This window comes from Leptopilina heterotoma, unplaced genomic scaffold (genome assembly GCF_015476425.1).
Source record: "Leptopilina heterotoma isolate Lh14 unplaced genomic scaffold, ASM1547642v1 Lhet_141, whole genome shotgun sequence".
Classification (NCBI taxonomy): domain Eukaryota; kingdom Metazoa; phylum Arthropoda; class Insecta; order Hymenoptera; family Figitidae; genus Leptopilina; species Leptopilina heterotoma.
Genome location: NW_025110860.1, coordinates 476,444 through 497,695, shown reverse-complemented (window position 1 = coordinate 497,695; position 21,252 = coordinate 476,444). Strand labels below are relative to the sequence as shown.

At 25.9% G+C, this 21,252-nt stretch overlaps 3 protein-coding genes across 7 annotated transcripts in view; 1 reads left to right on the top strand and 2 right to left on the bottom strand.

Annotated features, from left to right (window-relative positions):
- The window catches only part of LOC122498070, a 202,994-nt gene that overhangs the window by 91,166 nt on the left and 90,576 nt on the right, over positions 1-21,252 (top strand). The window lies entirely within an intron of this gene.
- The window catches only part of LOC122498067 (terminal nucleotidyltransferase 5C), a 67,160-nt gene that overhangs the window by 43,958 nt on the left and 1,950 nt on the right, over positions 1-21,252 (bottom strand). The window lies entirely within an intron of this gene.
- On the bottom strand, positions 15,123-20,495 carry LOC122498059. Its single transcript, XM_043605596.1, has one exon. The coding sequence runs from the start codon at positions 20,493-20,495 to the stop codon at positions 15,123-15,125; it is 5,373 nt and encodes a 1,790-aa protein (XP_043461531.1).

The following is a 21,252-nucleotide window of genomic DNA, read 5'->3' as shown; positions in this document are numbered from 1 at the left end:
TGCTTTCTTTTCTCTTCTTTTTTTTAAATAACAATAAAATGATAACATGGACACCAAGTGGACAAAATGAATACAAGTAAAACTTGAATAATTGTAACACAAGCCAAAGAGAAGCACGTTGAATGCACGACAAAGTTTTCCATTAATCTCCTACGTAAATATACGTCATTTGCTATAAATGAAGAGTACATTTTTCCTGTAACCGAGTTTATACATCTGCCGAGAATTACGTAAACCATTTAAAGACACTTAATAAATTATCATTTTTTTTCTCCCTACGCTATCAAACTCATTTCTGCCAAATGATAATTATCAACATGAAAAACAATTATTGTTATTATTTTTTTTTTTATTTCTTTACTTCATATTGAAGATTAAAACTAAAATTACAAAGAATTTCGAGATTTTTATTCTTAAACAAATATTTTTCTGCGCATTTTTTAACAGCAAAAATATGTGTTTTTAATAAATAATTAAATAACTAAAAAAATAAATTAATAGCAATAAATAGCAATAAATAATTTATTTATCTATTATAATTAATTTATTTAATAAAGTATTTAATAGAAACAAACATTTTTCTGCGCTTTTTTAACAGAAAAATTATGTATTTTTAATAAATAAATATGTAAATAAATAAATTATTAGCAATACATAATTTATTTATTTATTATAATTAATTTATTTAATCAAATGTTTAATAGAAACAAATTTTTTTCTGCTCATTTTTTAACAGCAAAATTATGCATTTTTATTAAATAAATAACTAAATAAATAAATTATTAGCAATAAATAATTTATTTATTTATTAAAATTTAGTTATTTGTAATTAATTAGTAAAAATATTTTTCAAAAATAACAATGATTGATTTTTAAGAAATTTTATCTTAATGAATTATTAATAAATCTATAATTTGAGGAATGTGAGAAGAGTGTAAGAAAAAATTAACTAATCAAATAAAGTGAAAGATAAAGATTTATAGCTATTTATAATGTTAATTGTCTTTATCTTTTGAAAATTATAAATTATCGTCAGTAATTCTCCATTATTTATTATTGAGAATCTTGCACAAATTTTTTTGTGAATTCACTAATTAGAAATTATTGATTTTTGCTAATATTAAAACAGAACTGATAATTTTTAGTGACTATAGGATTTTATTATTTTTAGTTATTATTTTCACTAAATTAGATTTTATTTACAAAAATAAATAATATAAATTATTACACGGAAATAAAAAAAAATAATAATAATAAATAAAATAAAATAAAATTGTGAAATTTGCAGTTATTTTAGGTGAAGATTCTTTCCTTTTAATAGTTTTAATAAAACTAAATAATAATATTAATATTAATAGTAATAATAAAAACGGGTTTGTTCTTTTTATATTGAAATAAATAAATAATAATAAATAATAGTAATTAAATTAAGAATAAAAATAATAATAACGAAATAATATCTAATAAATTTATTGCACTGTTTTTAAAAAATTTTTTTTTCGAATTTAGAAAAAAATTGATAGAAAAAAATTGCTGAGAAGCATAAAAGAGATTAGTTTTGATTGTTTTGATCGTTGTGTATTCAAATAACTGCAATTTCTTGATAGTTTATTGAGAGGAGAGTTAAACCTTGCAAATAATATAGTAGGTGTGAGATGGCAACACAGAGTTCACTTAAGAAATAACTTGATAGTACCAAGACCTTTCACCACATGCACGATCAACGTGATGCATACTATTATAAAAGGTTCTTCTGTCAGAAAAAAGTAAATCTCGCGCATAATTGAGAATTTTTTTTTTTTTTTTTTTTTTTTTTTTTTTTAATTAGTAATTTTTTTTCTTTTTTGCAACTGATAGAATTTTATTTTTTTTCGAATGTCGAAATGATTGTTGACTTGAAACATCATTAGTGATTTAAAAGCAAAAAAAAAAGAAGAAGAGAAAGAGAAGAAAAAAAACATTTTATGAAGTAAAATGGGTTCATTAATGTCAAATCGTGCATTATCTATTGTTCGCCGACATTAAAACATTTTATTTTTTTCAAAACAGTGTTTTATACACTCAATTTGATATTTTAAGTTCAAAAAGTCATTTTATAGGGAAGCTGTAATGATGAAATTGCGGTTTGTTTATTTTTTGGTTGAAGCCCCCCTCTTTTTTGTTGTGAATTTTTGCAAAAAAAAAAAAAAAATTTTAATAATAATGTTTTGACTTTTTTCAATTTTATAATTCGATTTTTTGAAAATAATTTAATTAAAATGAGATAAAATTTAATTGATGGGAAACAAATGAAAAACGAAAAAAAATTAATTAATTATGAATAATTTTTTGTTTTGAGAAAAAAAAAATAATTGACATTTATTGAAAGATTTAATTGATGGGAAAAGAGAGTGCTTGGTTAAAGAATTTCTGTGGTGATTTTAATGGATAATAACAATGATACTAGTCTAACCTGAAACGTCCCCGAAGGTAACCTCGCTTTTCTCTCTCTGCATGTTTCCGCGCACGTAATCCAGAAAGCATCGAACCGCGAAGACAGTAAACAAGAAATTTCTTATAAATCTGCGTGTTGTATTTATTCTTGTAAACAAAGTCAACAATTTTAAAATAGATTCCAGTTTTTTGTCATTTACTTTCACGTTATTAGAGTAAAAATAGTGACGATTTTTCCACTGATATTTTTTTTTTAAAGATGTCACAATATTGCTACTGTTTTTGATACAATATTGCCCTAAGTTTGCAATAAATTTTAACATAAAAAAAATTCAATTCAATTCAATTAAAATAAAATAAAATAAAAAAAAAAAATTAAAATTCTTCCAAAAATCGAAAAAATTAATTTATTAAATAAATTTTACTTATTTTATTTATTTATTTATTTAACTAATAAATAAATAAATAATATACCTAATTGAAAGGATTAATAATGGACAAATACATTAAAAATAAACTGACAAATATTTGAAAACAAAAGAAAAATATTTATTTCGAGTAAATAAAAATAAAAACGAAAATTGAAGTAAAAAGGAAAAAAAAATGAACGAGGAAAATGAATTTTCGTAAACAAAATAAAATAATTTAGAAGCAAGAAAACACAAGAAAAATGTTAAGCCAACATTAATATCTTAGAGTGTTTCTTATCTTTATAAAGACATAAAAGATAAATTATTATTGCAGTAGTTTGTAAATAGTTCCGTGTCCAGTAATAGTATAAATGACAACATTTTGATAATGATATGCTAATTTTGCAAGAATTTATTAGAAAATAAATGGTTTGCAATTATTATTTAATACTCCCGTAAATGTAAAATTTCATAATTTGACAATAAAGATTTGTTTTAAAAGCAAATATAAAAACGGCAAATATTTTTTTAATTTTCATAATAAATGTTTTTTAACTTTCAAATGCACTTTTTTTAAATAAATAAATATTTGCGAAAAATAAAGTATTTGATAAACATTTAAGTAATTTTTGTTTAAAAACAAAATAATTAAAAAAAGTAAGTAATTAAAAAATGCAAAAGGAATATGGAAAAGAAATTTGTAAATATATTATTTTTAAACTTTTTTTTATTTTCTAAAATTTTAAAAAATTAATAGAAAATGAAAGGAAATTTAAAAACAATATATTTACAAACTTTTTCATATTTTTTGCATTTTTTTAATTATTTAGTTTTTTAATTATTTTGATAAAAAAAAAAATTACTTAAATATTCATCAAATTCTTTATATTCCGCAAATATTATATTTATTTCGAAAAATGCATTTAAAAGTTAAAAAGTTTATTATGAAAATTAAAATAATATTTTCCTTCTTAGAAAATAAAAATTCTTTAAATTAAATTCTTTAATTAAAGACAATTTAGCGATTTCTTTTTGTAAATAAATTTTTGGAGAAATTTTCAAATTTCTTTCTATCGGAATGTTCAGAAAATTAGGTAATTAGTAATTAATTATTTATTAATTAGTAATAATTATTAATTATTATTTTGATATTTATTATTAAAATTAAATTTCCTCGTAAAATGAGAAAGTTTATACTTTCTCATTGTTTCAAATTTTTATTTTTCATGACATTTTATCCTTATGAGGACAAACAACGACCTTCTTAGAAAGAAGTTGTACATCCGGCTCGATAATTTTTTTTTCTTAACCCAGCTGCAATTCACACATGTATTTATTATTACCAAAATATTACTCGCATATTATTTACATATCTTGAAAAGAAAAAAAAAAATTCCCCGACATTTTGATAAAATATTTTTTCCTGAAACTTATTATATAATGTAAATTTATTTATTTATTTATTCAATTTTTTTAAATTCATAAAAAAAATACAAATAAAAATACAAAAAAAAAGATTAAATACTTAAAAACCTGTTGAAAAAAATCAGAAACAACTGGAAAATTTATAAGATAAATTCTGCAGATTAAAAGAAAAATTAAAATAAAGTTTTGTTATGGAAATTTAGTTTCTTTTTTAATGCAGAGAAGGAAAATAACAAATATGCAAAAATACATAAAGTGCTTAACGTAAAAAAAATTTTGCTAAAAAAAAAATGGAAAAATTGCATTTTATCTTGAAAATAATAATTTAAATTTATTTAATGATAGGACAATTTGAAATTGAATTATATCTCAAAGCTTTACTCTAGATAGTGACTCCCCAGTTACACACAATCATTGAGCGGAATGTTACAGGTCAGTGAATGACAAACGTAAAGAACATTATTTGAGTTCATGGCTAAACTGAAATTTGTTTTTTCTTTTATTAAAATCCCAATATTTATTGAAAGTTCAACTAAAAGTTAATAAATTAAAAAAAAAATAGGTATTTTAGAAATAAATTTAATTTTTTAGAAAATTTTTAATTTAAGTTTGAAAATAAACTCTTTTAATATTTATTCTCTCGTTGAATTTATTTTAAATGAATTATTAATAAACTATTGATTTATTTATTTAACATGGAAACGGTCGTGAAAGCGCTATAAAGATAAAGTGATAATAGTAATAATTATTATTATTATTTTCAGCCTCTTCATGAAATAAATAAATAAAATAAAATATAGTAAAGTAAATAATAATAAAAATAATATTAATTATAATAATAGAAAACAATAAAAATAGTTACAATGAAAAAAAAATTTATTTTATTAAAATAATTGTTTTGTTGTCTATTATCAAATAAAATATTTACTTGAATCAAATAATTTTTATTTAAATCAATAAAATGGTATTTAAGTCAATAATATTGAAATAAATAATAATATTATTAATTAATAATAATAATTAATAATGATATTGAATATTTGAAGCAAATACATGATTTGAACCATTTAATTGAGTCAAAAAAAATTATTTTATTCAAGCAAATATTTAACTGATAATAGTCGAGAAATCGGTCATTTGAATGAAATAAATTTTTTTTTCAGTGTAATTAATCAAATTTTGATAATAATTAAGTAAATTAATAAGTGAAAATTAAATTAATATTTGATAATTAAATGCACATTTGAAACTTAAGGGTGTGTTGAAGTCGATGCGATTTTTAAGTCCTTTTTTAAGACCATCTGTCGGTAATGTAGGAAATGTACTAAAATTTATTTTTTATGACCAAATTCGAAATTCAATACAAGAAGCACTTAGTTTAGTCACTGAATAATTGAACACAAGAAAATTTTTTCAAAAATTATTTAAAGTCTTCGAGAAATTTAGCCGAATTTTTAAAAAATCGAAGCAAATACCATTTAATTGACACAAATAAAAATTATTTGATTTAAGTAAATATTAATTGAACTGATTTTAAAACCTAAAATTGTCTTATTTTTATTTTACGTTCAAAAATGAGTTGAATTTAATAAAAAAAAAACGTTTTAGCTGTAAGTACTTTAGGACTTTGTTTTTATAGTATTTTTTTTTAAATTCAAAAGGTGGTCCAACCCTGACTATGTTCCCCTAACTTTCTTCGGAGTGCGTCGCATATTATTAAATAATAAATTAATAATTGTTCTTTTTAATAATAATGATAATAACAATTTAATTTAATATAAATTATTATATTGTTAATTAATAATAATAATAATAATAATTTAATTTAAATTAAATTATTATATTGTTAATCAATAATATAATAATTGTATTAATTATTACAAAATAAAATTTTCTCAATTTTCTTAAATGTTTAATTAATATAAAAATGTGAACTTTAAGAAAACTTTTTTTTTTCTCAATTCTTGCGAAATTTGTTTTTAAAATGAACGGAGGTTATTATTTAAAAACGTGAAATTGCGAAAAAAAATTTGAAATCAAGAATTTGTTGAGATGAAAAAAAATAAAACAAATTGGAGTCTTTATAAATGAAAATGGTTTCTGCGATAGGGAGTGACAGTCGTGAAGTGATATTTGAGTCTGCGAATACTTGTTAATTATGACTCTATCAAATCATTGGTTTAATATATATCGGTTTCAATTAAATGCGAGAATTCAACTGAATTTTTTTTTTTTTTTTTTTTTTTTTTTATTCACGTGTCTATATCGATGTATATTTAAATTAAGATTTGCGAGAGCTGGAGAGTTGTAAAATTCTAAACTATAATCTCCTTGAATTCTGTTACATATCCAATTAACGTAATCACAGAAAACTATATATTTGCTTATAACATATTCGCCTTCTTATTATTGCCAGCGGTGAGAAGTTCTATATAAAATGTTGAACGTTGGGACCGGTTTTTAAGTAATATTGCCTAAAAAAAAATACAGAAAAGAAGTAAAACTGATAACCAGAATTTTCAAATCGATCGCACGTAATACCAATCTTACAATTAAATTGCGTCAACGTTACAGGAAAATATTTATGTAAATTTGTTTGAAGCAAAAAGGAATGTTGAAAATTTAATATATTTTTTGTTAAAGTGAAATATTCGTGTTGTAAAAATTTAGTTTTTTTTTTCATGTGGAATTCGTTTGTAAATTTGGCGAAATTGAATGTTTTAATATTGAAGGATACGTGACGAGTTTAATTGAAATAAATTGACAAGGGAATAATTATTTAATGAAAATGTAAATAGAATTCAATTATTCTGCACGAATTGGTAACTTTTGACTTCGGTAACTTTTTATTAAAAACAAAATTGATTTTTTTTTTGTAAATTTTCTATGTAGATTTTTTTAACCCCTTCACTATGTTTTGGTGTCGCTGATTCTGAATATTTGGTCAAGATTTAAAAATTCAAAATGGCGACTGAAAAATTTTATAATTTTTGAATCTGGACATTTTTAATCCGCCATTTTGAATTTTTAAATTTTCATCAAAGATTTGGATTCAGCGACCCAACAAACCCCCGAGTTATCATTTTCAGACAAATTCCGTTAAGTTTTAAATTTTTCGGTCGCCATTTTGGAGCCGACATTTTGAATTTTTAAATTTTGACCAAAGATTTTGATTCAGCGACCCAAAAAAGCCCCAAAAAATAATTTTCAGACAAATTTCGTTAAGTTTAAAATTTTTTTTGGTCGACATTTTGTAGCCGCTATTTTGAATTTTTTTTAATTTTGATTTATAATTATACTATAATTATTAAAAAAAAAATTTTTTATTTTTACTAAAAATTTGGGATTTGGCGACCCAAGAAACTTTTGTTTAAAAAAAAATTTGTTTTCAATTACAGTTTTTATAAGGATATTATTATATTAAAAAAAATATAGTGAATATTAATTGTACAAATATTTGAAGTAGATTTGGAAATAATTTTGAAAACCTATTAAGTAGGGAATTGGGGAAGAAAAAAGTGACCACTGAGTGAATATGTAGTATAATATTCTTGGCTGAAAAGCAAAATTGACTCATATTTATTTGATGGTCGAATAAACACACACGAAGCATATTTCTCAAATGCAAAGGTATATTATGTCCAGAAAATGCAAACAAATTTTACTATTATTGTTTGTTGTTTTTTTTTCTACAGAGGATTCACTGTAGCGTCCTCTATACTGTATACATATAATGACAATAACAATTGTTTTATCCGATATATATTACAAAAGCCAGGAAACGCGCTTAACAAAGTTCACGTCAACGAGAACCTTGTTTCATGATAAATTCTGGTCTAACTATCGTAATTAATAGTCATCAATAACCACTGTAAATTATTATTTTTAACAAAATGGAAAAAACTATTTTTTAAAGGAAATATATACATGTTCATTAGAGGAAAATTTATTCCTTTGTCAATTTTTTTTAATGTTTAATGTTTTTAATTGTAAATATACATTTTTAAGCATAAAAGTATAAATATAGAAGATGTAAGAATTTATTGTTGATCAGAGTATAAATATTTTTTTATAATTTTTTTATCTTCCGGATTTCTAGGCGGGAATTTAAATTTTAAATTTCATTATTTGAATTTTTAAATTAGAAATATTAGTATAATACGTAATAAGGAATTTCCGCATTTTGAAATTTTTTTAGTTTTCTGATTTTTATTTATGAGTTTTCTGGAATTGATTGAAGTGATTAATTAACTTATTCTGGAATTAGAATTAAGAGTAGGTACATAATAAAAAATAATCCTGAATATATCTTTTGTCAAATGATGAAGACAAAATTTTCTAACGTACTCATAAAATTTTAATTTTAATTCTATGAGTTTTAACTCATAAAACTTTGAATTTTGGAAAACTTTAAAGTTCGCAGGATTTTTCCCTTAAAATTATTCTGTTATTAGAATTACTTGAACTCTGATTTGTAATATTTCAAGAAATTTTATTGCAACTCATAGAACTTTAATTGAAACTCATAGAATTCTAATTTTTAAAATTCCATTTTGGGTAAATTATTTTCGATTTTTACTTTACAGTAAAGTCTCCTTAAGATTATTCGCAAACTCTTCGTAACAAAACGAGAACTCTTATATCTAAACTCATAAATTACAGGGTAAAAACTCTTAGCATTGTAAATTTTAAAAATTTACAATTTTACTTTTATTTTTCAAATTTCCGTTTAGTGTAAATAAGAAAATTTACTAAGTTTATTGGGGGAATTTTTTTGTACTTGTAATTCTTATCAGAACTCATAGAACATTAGTGGAAACTCAGAATTCAAAACTTTGCAAATTTTGAAAAAGCAGTGAGTTTCTTAAATTTTTTTCTTTGGAAATATTTAATTATTAAGATTACTTAAACTACAATTTTTTAATTTTTCAAGAACTCTTATTAGAACTCATAGATCTTTAATCGAGACTCATGGAATTCCAATTTTCAAAAATTCCAAATTTGGTAATTCGTTTTAGATTTCCAGATTATTAGCAAACTTTTCGTTATATATCGTGAACTCTTATCTGAACTCATAAATTATTGGGTGAAAACTCTTAGAATTCTCAATTGTGGAAATTAAAATTTGACTGTCATTTTTTTCCGATTACTTAAAATTGTATTATAGAAGAAATTACACTAAATTTACTGGAGTTGTTTTTTGTACTTGTAACTCTTATCAGAACTCATAGAAAATTAGTGGAAACTCATGGAAAATTAGCAGAAACTCATAGAACAAATTTGTTGTTGATTTTCCTAAATAAATGAAGAAATTAATTTATAAAATTTTTTTTATGTTTTCAAATTGCCTTTAAGATTCTTTGGGTGATAAAAAAAACAATCTATGAGTTCTGATAAGAGGTAAGGGAACAAAAAGAAAAGAAAATTCTGTGGGTTCTACAGAACTCATAGAATAATAGGAACAAAAAGAACTCATAGAAAAACTCATAGAGCAAAAAGAAAACAAAATTCTATGAGTTCTGCAGAACTCATAGAATTTTTTGTTTTCTTTTTGTTCCCTCTAAAATTTAGTATTCAAAAATTATTCTGAAATTACACTTGTCTTTAAGAGACAATAATTTATAAAGACGCTCTTGTGTCATCGCGCTTTATGACTCGCGGTAATTTAAAAATTGAAAACGTGCGACTATTTGAAGAGATAAAAAGATGAAGAAAAAAAAAAGTTTAAATTGTAATGATGCGATTGAAGTGGTCAATTTTTGCAGTTGCTTTTTTTTATGAGTCGGTCGCTAAACTCGTAAAATTATTCCCAAGGACTTGTAAATACTTTCACAAAATGTGTGATGACGACGGCGACGACAACGACAAACTGTAGAACTCTCTGGACCGTTTGTCATTCGTTAAAGTGAATAAAAAGTATACACGCGGAACTGCTTTTCCAGTTATGCAGATCCCATGCAATTTCCTTGCATTTATCAATAGAGAGTTTAAACAGTCTCGCGAGTTTACTATGTATGCGGTGGGAGAGGGGGGGGGGGAGGGAGAAAAAAAAGATGCAATGGAAATTTTCTCAGTTAAGATCTCCTGGCAGAGTATTTATTGCTGGATGAACTAACTATTAAACAGATGGTTGTTACGAACGTAATTTATGGTTACGGATAACACTTATGTCGACATAAGGGGATCTTTGCTTTTTTTATTTTTTGCATTTTTCTCTTTTCTTTTATTTTTTACTTTTTTCTTTTCTTTTCTTTTGCTTTTGCTTTTGCTTTTTTTTTACTTTTTTCTTTTCTTTTCTTTTTTTTTTGCGATTTTTAATATTTTCTTTGCTTTTTTCTATTTTCTTTATTTATTTATTTATTTTTTTTTATAAATAAGAAATAAAAGAATATTTAGAAAAATTTGATAAACTATTTTTTGAAGAATAAATAAAATTTTTAATTTATTCTAAATAAAGTTTGTTTAACATGAACAAATATTTATTTGACTCAACTAAACATTTCGTTCAGTTTAATAAATATTACTTCAATTTTATTATTATTATTATTGTTATTATTATTATATTATTATTTTTTTTTATTAAGAGTTAATAAAAAATTTCTTTGGTTCAATGAAAAATTTGTTTCAGCCAATCAAATTCTTTCTTCGATGTCAAAATTTATTACACTAAACGAATTGTTTATCTAAATTAAATAAATAATTATTTAGTTTAAATAAACTGAATAAATAAATAAATAAATTCTACACACAGAGGAAAATTATTCTTCAGTCAAATACACACGATGTATAAAAATTATTTTTAACTTATTCTTAATAAATTTCACTTAACCTGAACAAATGTTTATTTGATTCAACTAAACTTTTCGTTAATTTAAAAAAATTTTGTGTTTGTAGAAAGAATTATTAATAATTAATAATAATAATATAAATGTGATAATATTAATAATATTTTTCACTCCCGAGTGATAAAAGTGAAATAATTTAATTTAAATTAATAATTTTTTTCTGAGTGCTTCATTTAACAAAAAAAAAAAAATTATTATTGACAAATTTGCTATGTTTTAATAAAAAATTTGCTTAGTGGAAAAAATATATCTTCCGCGTCGACTGAAAATGAATAATTCAAGCGGAATTTTTTTCTTCGCTAAATTTTCAGCAGATTTAAGTGAATCTAAATATGGAAGTTATATGTTTAAAATCGTATTAAAGATAAAATTTTTTTCTCTTGCATCATTTGACAAAATATTATATTCAACTTTCATATATATTTTTGCTGAATGTTTATATGAAAATAAATATATATATATTATATAGAAGAAATTTGATATTATATTCAGTTAAAATTATAATTATATTCAGTTAAAACTGTGAAATAACATTTAGTTTTCTTTATAAAATATAATAATATTCTCATATTAAAATTGCGCACCGCGCATAACTCTCGTTGCACTTTGTTATGAATGAAGTAATAATAAGACCGGGCATTTACAATATTACGTTGTAGTAATTGCAAATTATGAGATTCTTTTGAAAGACGTGATTTTAACCTTGAGAAAAACTGCTAAATCCTGAAATTCATCGAAACTCTCGTATATATAGGAAACTATGTACAACTAAGTACACTCTCTAGACTCATAATCCTCGGAAATTTTTTTTTTCCTTTTGTAAAAATAAACAATGACGCTATAGTGTGGATAAAAAAGAAAAGAGAATTTTTTTCTCTGGCGTATGTTTTATAGAGTAGAATGTAAATAAGTTTATAGATTTTTTTAGATTTTAATATGAATATTAATTTTATTTTTAATTTTAATTTTAATTAATTTTAATTTAATTTCAATTTTAATTAATTTTAATTATTATTATTATTTTATTATTATTATTATTATTATTATTATTATTTTTATTATTATTATTTTTATTATTATTATTATTATTATTGCTTTAGTTAAAACTATCATTAATTATTATTAATTCAATTATTATTTAGTAATTTAATTACTATCTAATAATTTAAAAATTAATACCCTTTGACTTTTTTACATTTTAGGGTATGTTTATAATTTTTAGAGTAAAAATACAGATAGAAAATTAATTATCATAACTTAATCCGGTTCCCGAAAAAGAAAGAAGAAAGATAATTAAAAAATATAAATTTAAATTTACATTTTTAATTATATCAACTAATTATTTAAATTTAGTAAATTGGAAAAATCGAAATTTTGAGAAAAACAAAATTTAAAAATTATTGTTCGAAAAAATTTAGCAAATAATAATGTGAATGATATCGTAATTTGTGAGATAATTTTATTACAGTAACTTTTCTCTTCTCCTTTTTTTTTAATGATAAGATAGTGCAATTTTAGTTCCGGAGTTATCTCTTTCTCAATAGTACATATATATTAAGAAAAATCACGTGATTCAAGAAAATAATTCTTTTTTCTATATAAAAAAGTGGCTCATTTTGCAAGAAAAAAAAAAAAAAATTGTAAAAAGATTTCAGTTTAAAAGATAGCTAGATACCTTCGTTTTTTTAAAAATTTATAACAGAAAGCACTTCCTAGAATCATAAATTTTAGATGAATAAAAAACATTATTACGAGTGGGAATTTTTTTAGTTAAAAGAAAACAAGTTGCATACCGAACATATTTTTCTAAATATTAACTATTTTTAAAAATTATTATTATTACCTCTATTAAAAAATTATTATTATTGACATTTAAATTTTTTATTTGAACCCTTAATAAATATGATTGTTTAATTCTTGACAAAATTTGGCATTATTATTATTACCTTTAAAAAAAAAAAAAAAAAATTACTCTATTATTACCTATTATTATTATTAATAATTATTAATTAAACTTTATTTTTTAAATATTATTCAGAAGTATAAATGTGAAAAGTATAATCCATAAATTTGGATTAAAACAAACAAGCAAAAAAATAGAAAAATAGATAACAAAAGATATTTTTTAAAAAGCAATACAAAACACGAAACGTTAATTAAAGTTTCTTTGTGCTCTGGAATTTAGAAATCTGACATTTGAAATCCCTTTGAGCCAACATCCTTCACATTGGAATTCAAATCCATTTACTTTTAACAAGAGAATTATACAAATTCGCGATTTAATGTCGATAAGCATTATCACATGTTTATTCAGTGTCTTATCAATATGCATTACGACTTACTGTCACTAGATAACATGTTTAGTGACAGGGTCATTAAAACTGTATAAAAGTTAATATACTTTTTTTACAAAAAATAAAAAAAAAAATAAAAAATGGAGAAAAAAGAGAAGGAAAGCAAAAAAACAAAGTTTCCTTTTTTTCCATTTTACTATTTACTCATTTTTTTATATTTATTCTAATAATAATTCTAAATTAGGATTAGTATTTTTTTTTCCTATTTTACTATTTACTTTTTTTTTTATTATTTATTCTAATAATAATTACAATAAATTGGGTTTCTCTTTTTCTATTTCATTACTATTTTTTCATTATTTATTCTAATAATTATAATAAATAAATAAATTCTAATAATAATTGTAAAATAAAAAAAAAAACTTTAAATAAACAGATTTTTTCTAATAATAAATAAAATAAATAAATTTGATAAATTAAAAATGTCGGCCATATGGACGAGAAATACGAATAAAATTAAAAAATAATTTAAATTGAAGAAAAATTACAAAGTTTTGAAAAAAAAGAATTTTTTTTTTAAAAACTCCAATTAGATCTGTTTTATTTAACTTTTTTTTTTTCTTTACCTCTTCTATTATAAATGACTCAATTACTACTCGATCGACAATGATTAATCTCATTAAGGAACAAGAGAGAATGAACGCCATATGTCAGATTCTCTCGTTCTCGCAAGAAACACTCCGGAGATCACTTGATTCAAATAATTATTGATAAATTATATATCATCAAAAGCAATTTCTCTCCCTGTAACAAAATTTTCTCCTCCAATAATAATTAATAGCAAATTATTATTTTTTTTAATTAGAGACTAATTTTGGAAAAAATTGGCAATTTTTTCCTTCTCAAAGGGGGGAGCGGCGGGGGGGGGGGGATTAGGAATTTTATATTTAATCTATTTATTTTATTAATAGAAAAAAATATTAAAAATATAAATTTTTTTTGTTACTTTTGCGATTTTTTAATTATTGAGGATTTTCGTATTTAATCTATTTATTTGACGAATAGAAAATTTTTTTGAAAATAAGAGAACAAAAAATATTGTTTTTCTTTTATTATTGTAATTTTTTCATTATTGAGAACTTTCTCGTATTTAATTTCTATATTTAGTTGTTGAATAGAAAAAATTTTGAAAATAAGAGGAAAAAAATATAAATACTATTCTTTTTTTATTTTTGCAATTTGTTTTAATCATTAAGGATTTTCGTATAAAATTGTTAGGAATTGGGAGGAGGGAAAAATGGTGTTAAAAGTGCTGTGGATCAAAGGGTACTCTAATAAAAAGAAAGCATCACTACATTGAACAATCTTCACTTTATATATATAATGCAACGTCTTAATACATCGAGTGTCGGACCCAAACTAAAACTAAACACACATTCATCATTCTTATCTATAATTCGTCACAAACATGAGTCATGCATACCTTTTCCAAAAATGATTATATTTTACAAATTATATTTTCGTACAAAATAAAACAGATTTCTAACATTCTCCCCCCTTTTATTTAAAAGAAAAATATTATCGTCACCCATTCTTTTTTTTCGAATATACATAAAATACAATTTTCTTTATTTATTGATGACTTTTAAAATAACTTTACAACTGACTAAAATTTGTTAAAAACATAGATTATTATTTTGGGTTTCTTTTTTATTTCAATACATTAATCTGTCGGGTATTTTACTTATACGACCACTCTTTGTTTTTACTTGTGTATCCTTATCTAAACAAATTTTCTCTCTCACACATTTTACAGTGTTCGTCGTTTGGCATTCTCTCTTATTAGTATTTACAATATTTTCTGACAAATTTCTATTTTTATTCTTGATTTTTTCGTTCAAATTTTTCGCATTTTCCTCATTGTCTTGATGGATCTCAAGCGGGTACAATCTCTGTATGGGTCTCTTAATTATTCCCGATTTTGTTTTTAAGATACATGTTCTTATTTGTCCATCTCGTCCTTTGATGAAATCGACAATACGTGCAAGAGGCCAATCTAATCTTTTTTGAAAATCATTTCCTATCAAAACAATATCATTTATTTTTACATTTCGATTTTCTTTTTTACCGTTCTTTAATAATAACTGACTAAGATATTCTTGTCGAAACCTGGTTCTCAAATCGTCAAAAATCTTTTTTCTATAAGTCAATTTTTTGTTTAATTTTTCTGCATAAAGCATGTCTAAATCTGGCGTTCCCGATTGTTTAATTTCTTGGAGAAACAACATAGGACTCAAAGGTATTAGGTCATCGCTATTTTCTGAAACGTATGTCAATGGTCTCGAATTTATTATACTTTCTGCATCGCAGAGAGAAGTCATTAAATTTTCGTATGATAAGCAAGCTTTTCCCAAAACTTTCCTTAAAATTGTTTTCAAGATGCCGATAAGTCTCTCCCACCAACCCCCCCACCATGGAGCAGCAGGCGGATTAAATCGCCATTTGATTTGAAAAATTTCAGTTTTCTTTATAATTCTTGGCCAATCCAATCCCTCTAAAGCGTTCGCAGTGCCCACAAAATTCGTCCCATTATCGCTATAGATATACTGTGGTCGTCCCCGCCTTGCGATGAACCTTCTAAGACACTCTACAAATCCCTCTACCGACAATGATGACGTCAACTCGAAATGTACCGCTCTGTATATCGCGCAAGTGAATACACAAATCCAACATTTCCCTCCCCCTTTTATAAAAACTGGCCCGGCAAAATCAATTCCGGTAACTTCAAAAATCGCTGCATCTCGTACACGATTTTCGGGGAGAGGAGGTGAATCACACTCCATGTGTTTCACTTTCTGCTTTTTACATATCACACACTTCGCTATCACGGATCTAATTATTTGCCTCAAAGAAATAATCCAAAATTTCTCTCTCAATACGTTCATAACAATTTGTGTTCCGGAATGACCGATACGTTCATGAGTTTCTCTTACTAATAAAGTGATAATTTCATGTTTGTCTAATAAAATAGGACTCAAAAACAAAGCACTATCTTTTCTATTTAAAATTTTCGTTTTTACAACGTATAATCCGTCTTTGTTTACAAAAGTTTTAAAAGAAGATAATTTATTTTTATTTGTATCTTGAAACATACTTTTTTGTAGATGTCTTAACAAATTGTTCTCAGCTTCTCTTAATTCAGATAACGTTAAATATAAATTTTTCCGATCTTCCTCCGACGAATAATTTTTTACTTTAGTATTTTGCTCACTGAACGCACCGTTTTGTTTTGTTTTTTGCTCTTGTAAAATTAATTTTCGGTTTAACAAAAATCTTCGTACCCACGCGATAAAACGTATAAGTTTAGTATACGATGAAAAAATACTATTTATATTGATTTCGTTTGACTCGTGATTAACCATATTAACGGTAGCGCTTTTCTTTACTTCCCTTTCTACTTCGACCTCATTTATTTTCTCCCTAGCTGACGGCCAATCATTTTCTGGTTTTTTCAACCACTCTGGTCCCAACCACCATTTACTTGCAACCAACTGTAGAGGATTACACCCACGCGATGGTAAATCAGCAGGGTTATTCTCGCCTGGCACATACTTCCAATTTTCTATATTTGTCAATTTTCGAATTTCCTTTACCCTATTGTGTACAAAAGTACCCCAATTTCCATCCCTATTTAACCATGCTAACACGGTTGTAGAATCGGACCAAAAAGTTATTTTTTCTACCTCTCTCGTAAAAGACTTGGCAACGGAGTCAGCAAGTCTTGCTGTTATCGAGGCGGCCAACAACTCTAGTCGGGGGATAGTTGTTTTCTTTGGAGCGATCCTAGACCTTGCACTAACTAAAAGGACAGTAATCATATTCTCAGACTCAATTCTAACAAAGACGACTGCTGCATATGCAATTCCGCTTGCATCTCCGAAAGCATGAATTGTCAATTTGCCTTCAGGTAATTTCCGTGGAAATTCTATTTCTTTTAATGAACTTAATTCTTTCGCCCATTGACAAAATTCATGCTCCCGTTTTTCGTCTATTCTTGAGTCCCAATCGACCTTTTCCGCCCATAATTGTGCTAATAATGTTTTTGGTGGCAAAGTTATAGGACAAGTAAAACCTATCGGGTCGTAAATTCCATGAGTCATGGACAAAATTGATCTTTTCGTAATAACTTGAGGAATTTCGGTTATTATTGACGCTGGATTAATTGAAATAGAATCCCTTTGTTTATTCCAAAGAATTCCTAGAACAAGAGTCGTTATTTTTTCCGAATTATCGCCCGAATATTCCCACAATCGTAAATCAAATCCTCCGCTCGATAGAATTTTTGTTCCTTCATGAATAAATTTGTGTAATTCGTCGACAGAATTAACACTTGTTACACAATTATCAGCATAAAACGACTTTTTTAATTTTTTCACAGAATTTTCCGACCACGACAATCCATTGCTTTCAGACGCCTCAATCAACGCTTTTTCTAAAAGCAATTCAATTGCCGCTGCTAGAAGGAAAGGACTGCAAGACAGTCCGAAAACCACTCGGCAATGTCTGTAAACAGTAACCTTATCCCCCACCATCCACAAAAATCGAAGAAAATCTCTATCATTTTCATTAATTCCAATTTGCAAAAAAGCTCGTCTTATGTCTGATACAACCCCAATTTCACCTTCGCGAAATCTATTTATTGAATCAGGTACAAGTTCTATCATATTTGGCCCGGTTTCTAAGCACTGATTAAGAGACGGATGCCCCACTTCATATGCTGACGCATCGAAAACTGGCCTAATCACGGTGGTACTATTCTCCTTAAAAACCGGTCGATGAGGTAAATAATGGCATTCGCAATCAATTTCTTTTTCCATTACTTCTTCGATTATACCCTCGTCTAACCATGATTTAAGTACCTCCCCATAATCCGCTAAAAAACCTTGCTTTTTTAATTTCTGTACGGTAAACTTTAATCGACGCTGTGCAATTTCTAAATTATCTGGCAATAATAAATGATCCTCTCTCCACGGTAATTTAAATTCATAACGACCCTCCTTTGTTACCTTTGCTGTCTCTCTGACAAAATTTTTCGCTATTATATCGCGTTCTGTTTTGTTTACTTTCTCGCTTGGATCAGTAATGCCTAATATTTCAAGTTTCCACAGTTCTGTCAAATCAACCTCCTGCGATAGCATTGTCGTAATCATGGCAACAGGAGTGTCATTCTCGTTCTGGGCCCTGGGCACTTTACCCATAATGGTCCAGCCGAGTAATGTTTCGAATGCTACTAAACCATTTTCTAGGTCAAATTTATTACCCGTTAATAATTTTCCCGCAATGTCAGCCCCTATAAGAACATCTATCGTTTTTTGACTACTTTCAATATCAGTTAAATTTATATTATGATCTTTTAATCTTTTTAGCCACGATTCTTTTTGAACACTTGGGATTGTATCGCAAATTACGTCTTGACCCAAAACAGAAAAATTACAAGTGTAAGATCCATCTAGACTTTTCAATCGGATTAAAAATTTCTCGTGTTTTTTAATTTTAGATTTTACACCCCCAAAAAGTGAATGAGCTATTTCAGTATTACCGCAAGACCCATATCCCAATTCATTTGCAATATCCACCCGTATGTAAGAACGCTGCGAAGCAGTGTCTATAATTGCTCTAACAATTTTTTCCCTACGATCTGAAAAAACTTTTACTTTTAATGTTTGCATACAAACTTCGGGTGAATGACTAAAAGTGGCTAAACTATTTTCATAATCTTTTTTATTTTCTCCCAATTTATCTTGTAGTACATCAGTTCTTGGGGGGAAACCTGCGCACAAAATCAAAACGTGACGTCTGCCACACCAACTACACCTCACTTTACTTCGACAATTCTTAGCCATGTGTCCCTTCTTCACACATACAAAACAAGCATTCGAATTTTGAACACACTCTCGCCTCTCTTTCAAACTCAATTTTCGCGCAGTCTCACAATCTTGACTTTCATGCTTGCTTTTACAAAATACACACTCTACAAATTTTGCTTCCCTCGTAGTGAGGAGAGCGCTTGCGCTTGCTATATCTTTGACTGTTTCAGTCTTACCTTTCGTCTTCTTACTGTTACCGCCTTCCGATGAAAACTGGAAACCTCGTAGAGCCATATCAATTCTTTCCTGATTCTCGACCTCACTTTGCAGAAATTCCAACAATTTGGCTAATCGATCCTTCGTTTCTCGTCCACCATTTGTATCGATATTTTCCCGTTGTGCACTTCTCTGCCATGCTCGAAGAACATCCTCAGGTAACGATGACTCCACCAGCGGGTATAACATAGCTGCACATTTGTCTGTTGTCACTCCAAGTGTGTCTAATGCTCGAATATAAGCTTCGAGTTTGTCAAAAATGCTTGCTAACGTTGCTCCTTGGTTCCCCTTCACAGCGTTGTGTAAAACGAGTGCTAAGAGTTCTCTGACGTAAAATTCAACGACAACGTCATCCCTTCCAAATCTATTTTTCATACTCGTCATAACTTTTCCATAATTTTCAGCCGTTGGGGGGAAGCTGCTAACCAAGTCCTGGGCTCGAGAATTTGGTGCAGTAGCTTGCACCAAATATTGAAATTTGTCTTCGTCTGTAAGAGCTGGGTCCTCGTGTATTTTTTTGAAAACGCTCCAAAAAGGAAGCCACTCCTTTATATTACCATTAAATTTTGGTAATTCAATGGTCGGTAACTTGAGCGTTTTTCTAGCAGGTAGTACTCCAAGATCCGATGCAGCACTTAACGGTCGTCCTAAGTTGCTTTCTGTGATTTTCTTGACCGCCATCTTTGCCTTTAGATATAGCATTCTGTAAGCATCGTCCGTTTCGAGCTCCCTCAATATGGCGTCTTCTGTTGAATCGGATTCGAACAATAACTTATTATATTCACTGTGAACTGCAGTCAATTCTGTCATCCGATCCTCCAATAACTCAAATGCAACAATTTTATCTTCCTTTGAACTATCTTGCGTCAGTTCTGCGTCAAATGCATTATGAGTCCTTGTGAAGGCAGCTCGCAAATTTTTCCGTTGCCTTCTGATGGCGTCCATTTTTATCACTTCCCGTTAAACGAAAAACTTTCTCACCAATTCACTAACTTCACCACAAAAGTCCTGTCACGGTCGCCACAAAATGTTAGGAATTGGGAGGAGGGAAAAATGGTGTTAAAAGTGCTGTGGATCAAAGGGTACTCTAATAAAAAGAAAGCATCACTACATTGAACAATCTTCACTTTATATATATAATGCAACGTCTTAATACATCGAGTGTCGGACCCAAACTAAAACTAAACACACATTCATCATTCTTATCTATAATTCGTCACAAACATGAGTCATGCATACCTTTTCCAAAAATGATTATATTTTACAAATTATATTTTCGTACAAAATAAAACAGATTTCTAACAAAAATCAATTTGACGAATAGAAAAAATTTTGACAATAAGAGGAAAAAAATAATGAAATATTGTTCTTCTCTTATTTTTGCAAATTTTTTAATTGGAAACAAAATATAAATATAGTTTTTTTACATTCTCATCACATGAGAAAGTATTAGTTTTTTTTGTTACTTTTGCGATTTTTTCAATTTTTTTTTTTCGTATTTTCGTATTTAATCTATTTATTTGAAGAATAGAAAATTTTTTTTTAAAATAAGAGGACAAAAAATATTGTTTTTTTTTATTTTTGTAATTTTTTCATTTATGAGAACTTTCGTATTTAATTTCTATTTATTTGTTGAATAGAAAAAATTTTGAAAATAAGAGACAAGAAATATAAATATTATTCTTCTCTTATTTTTGCAATT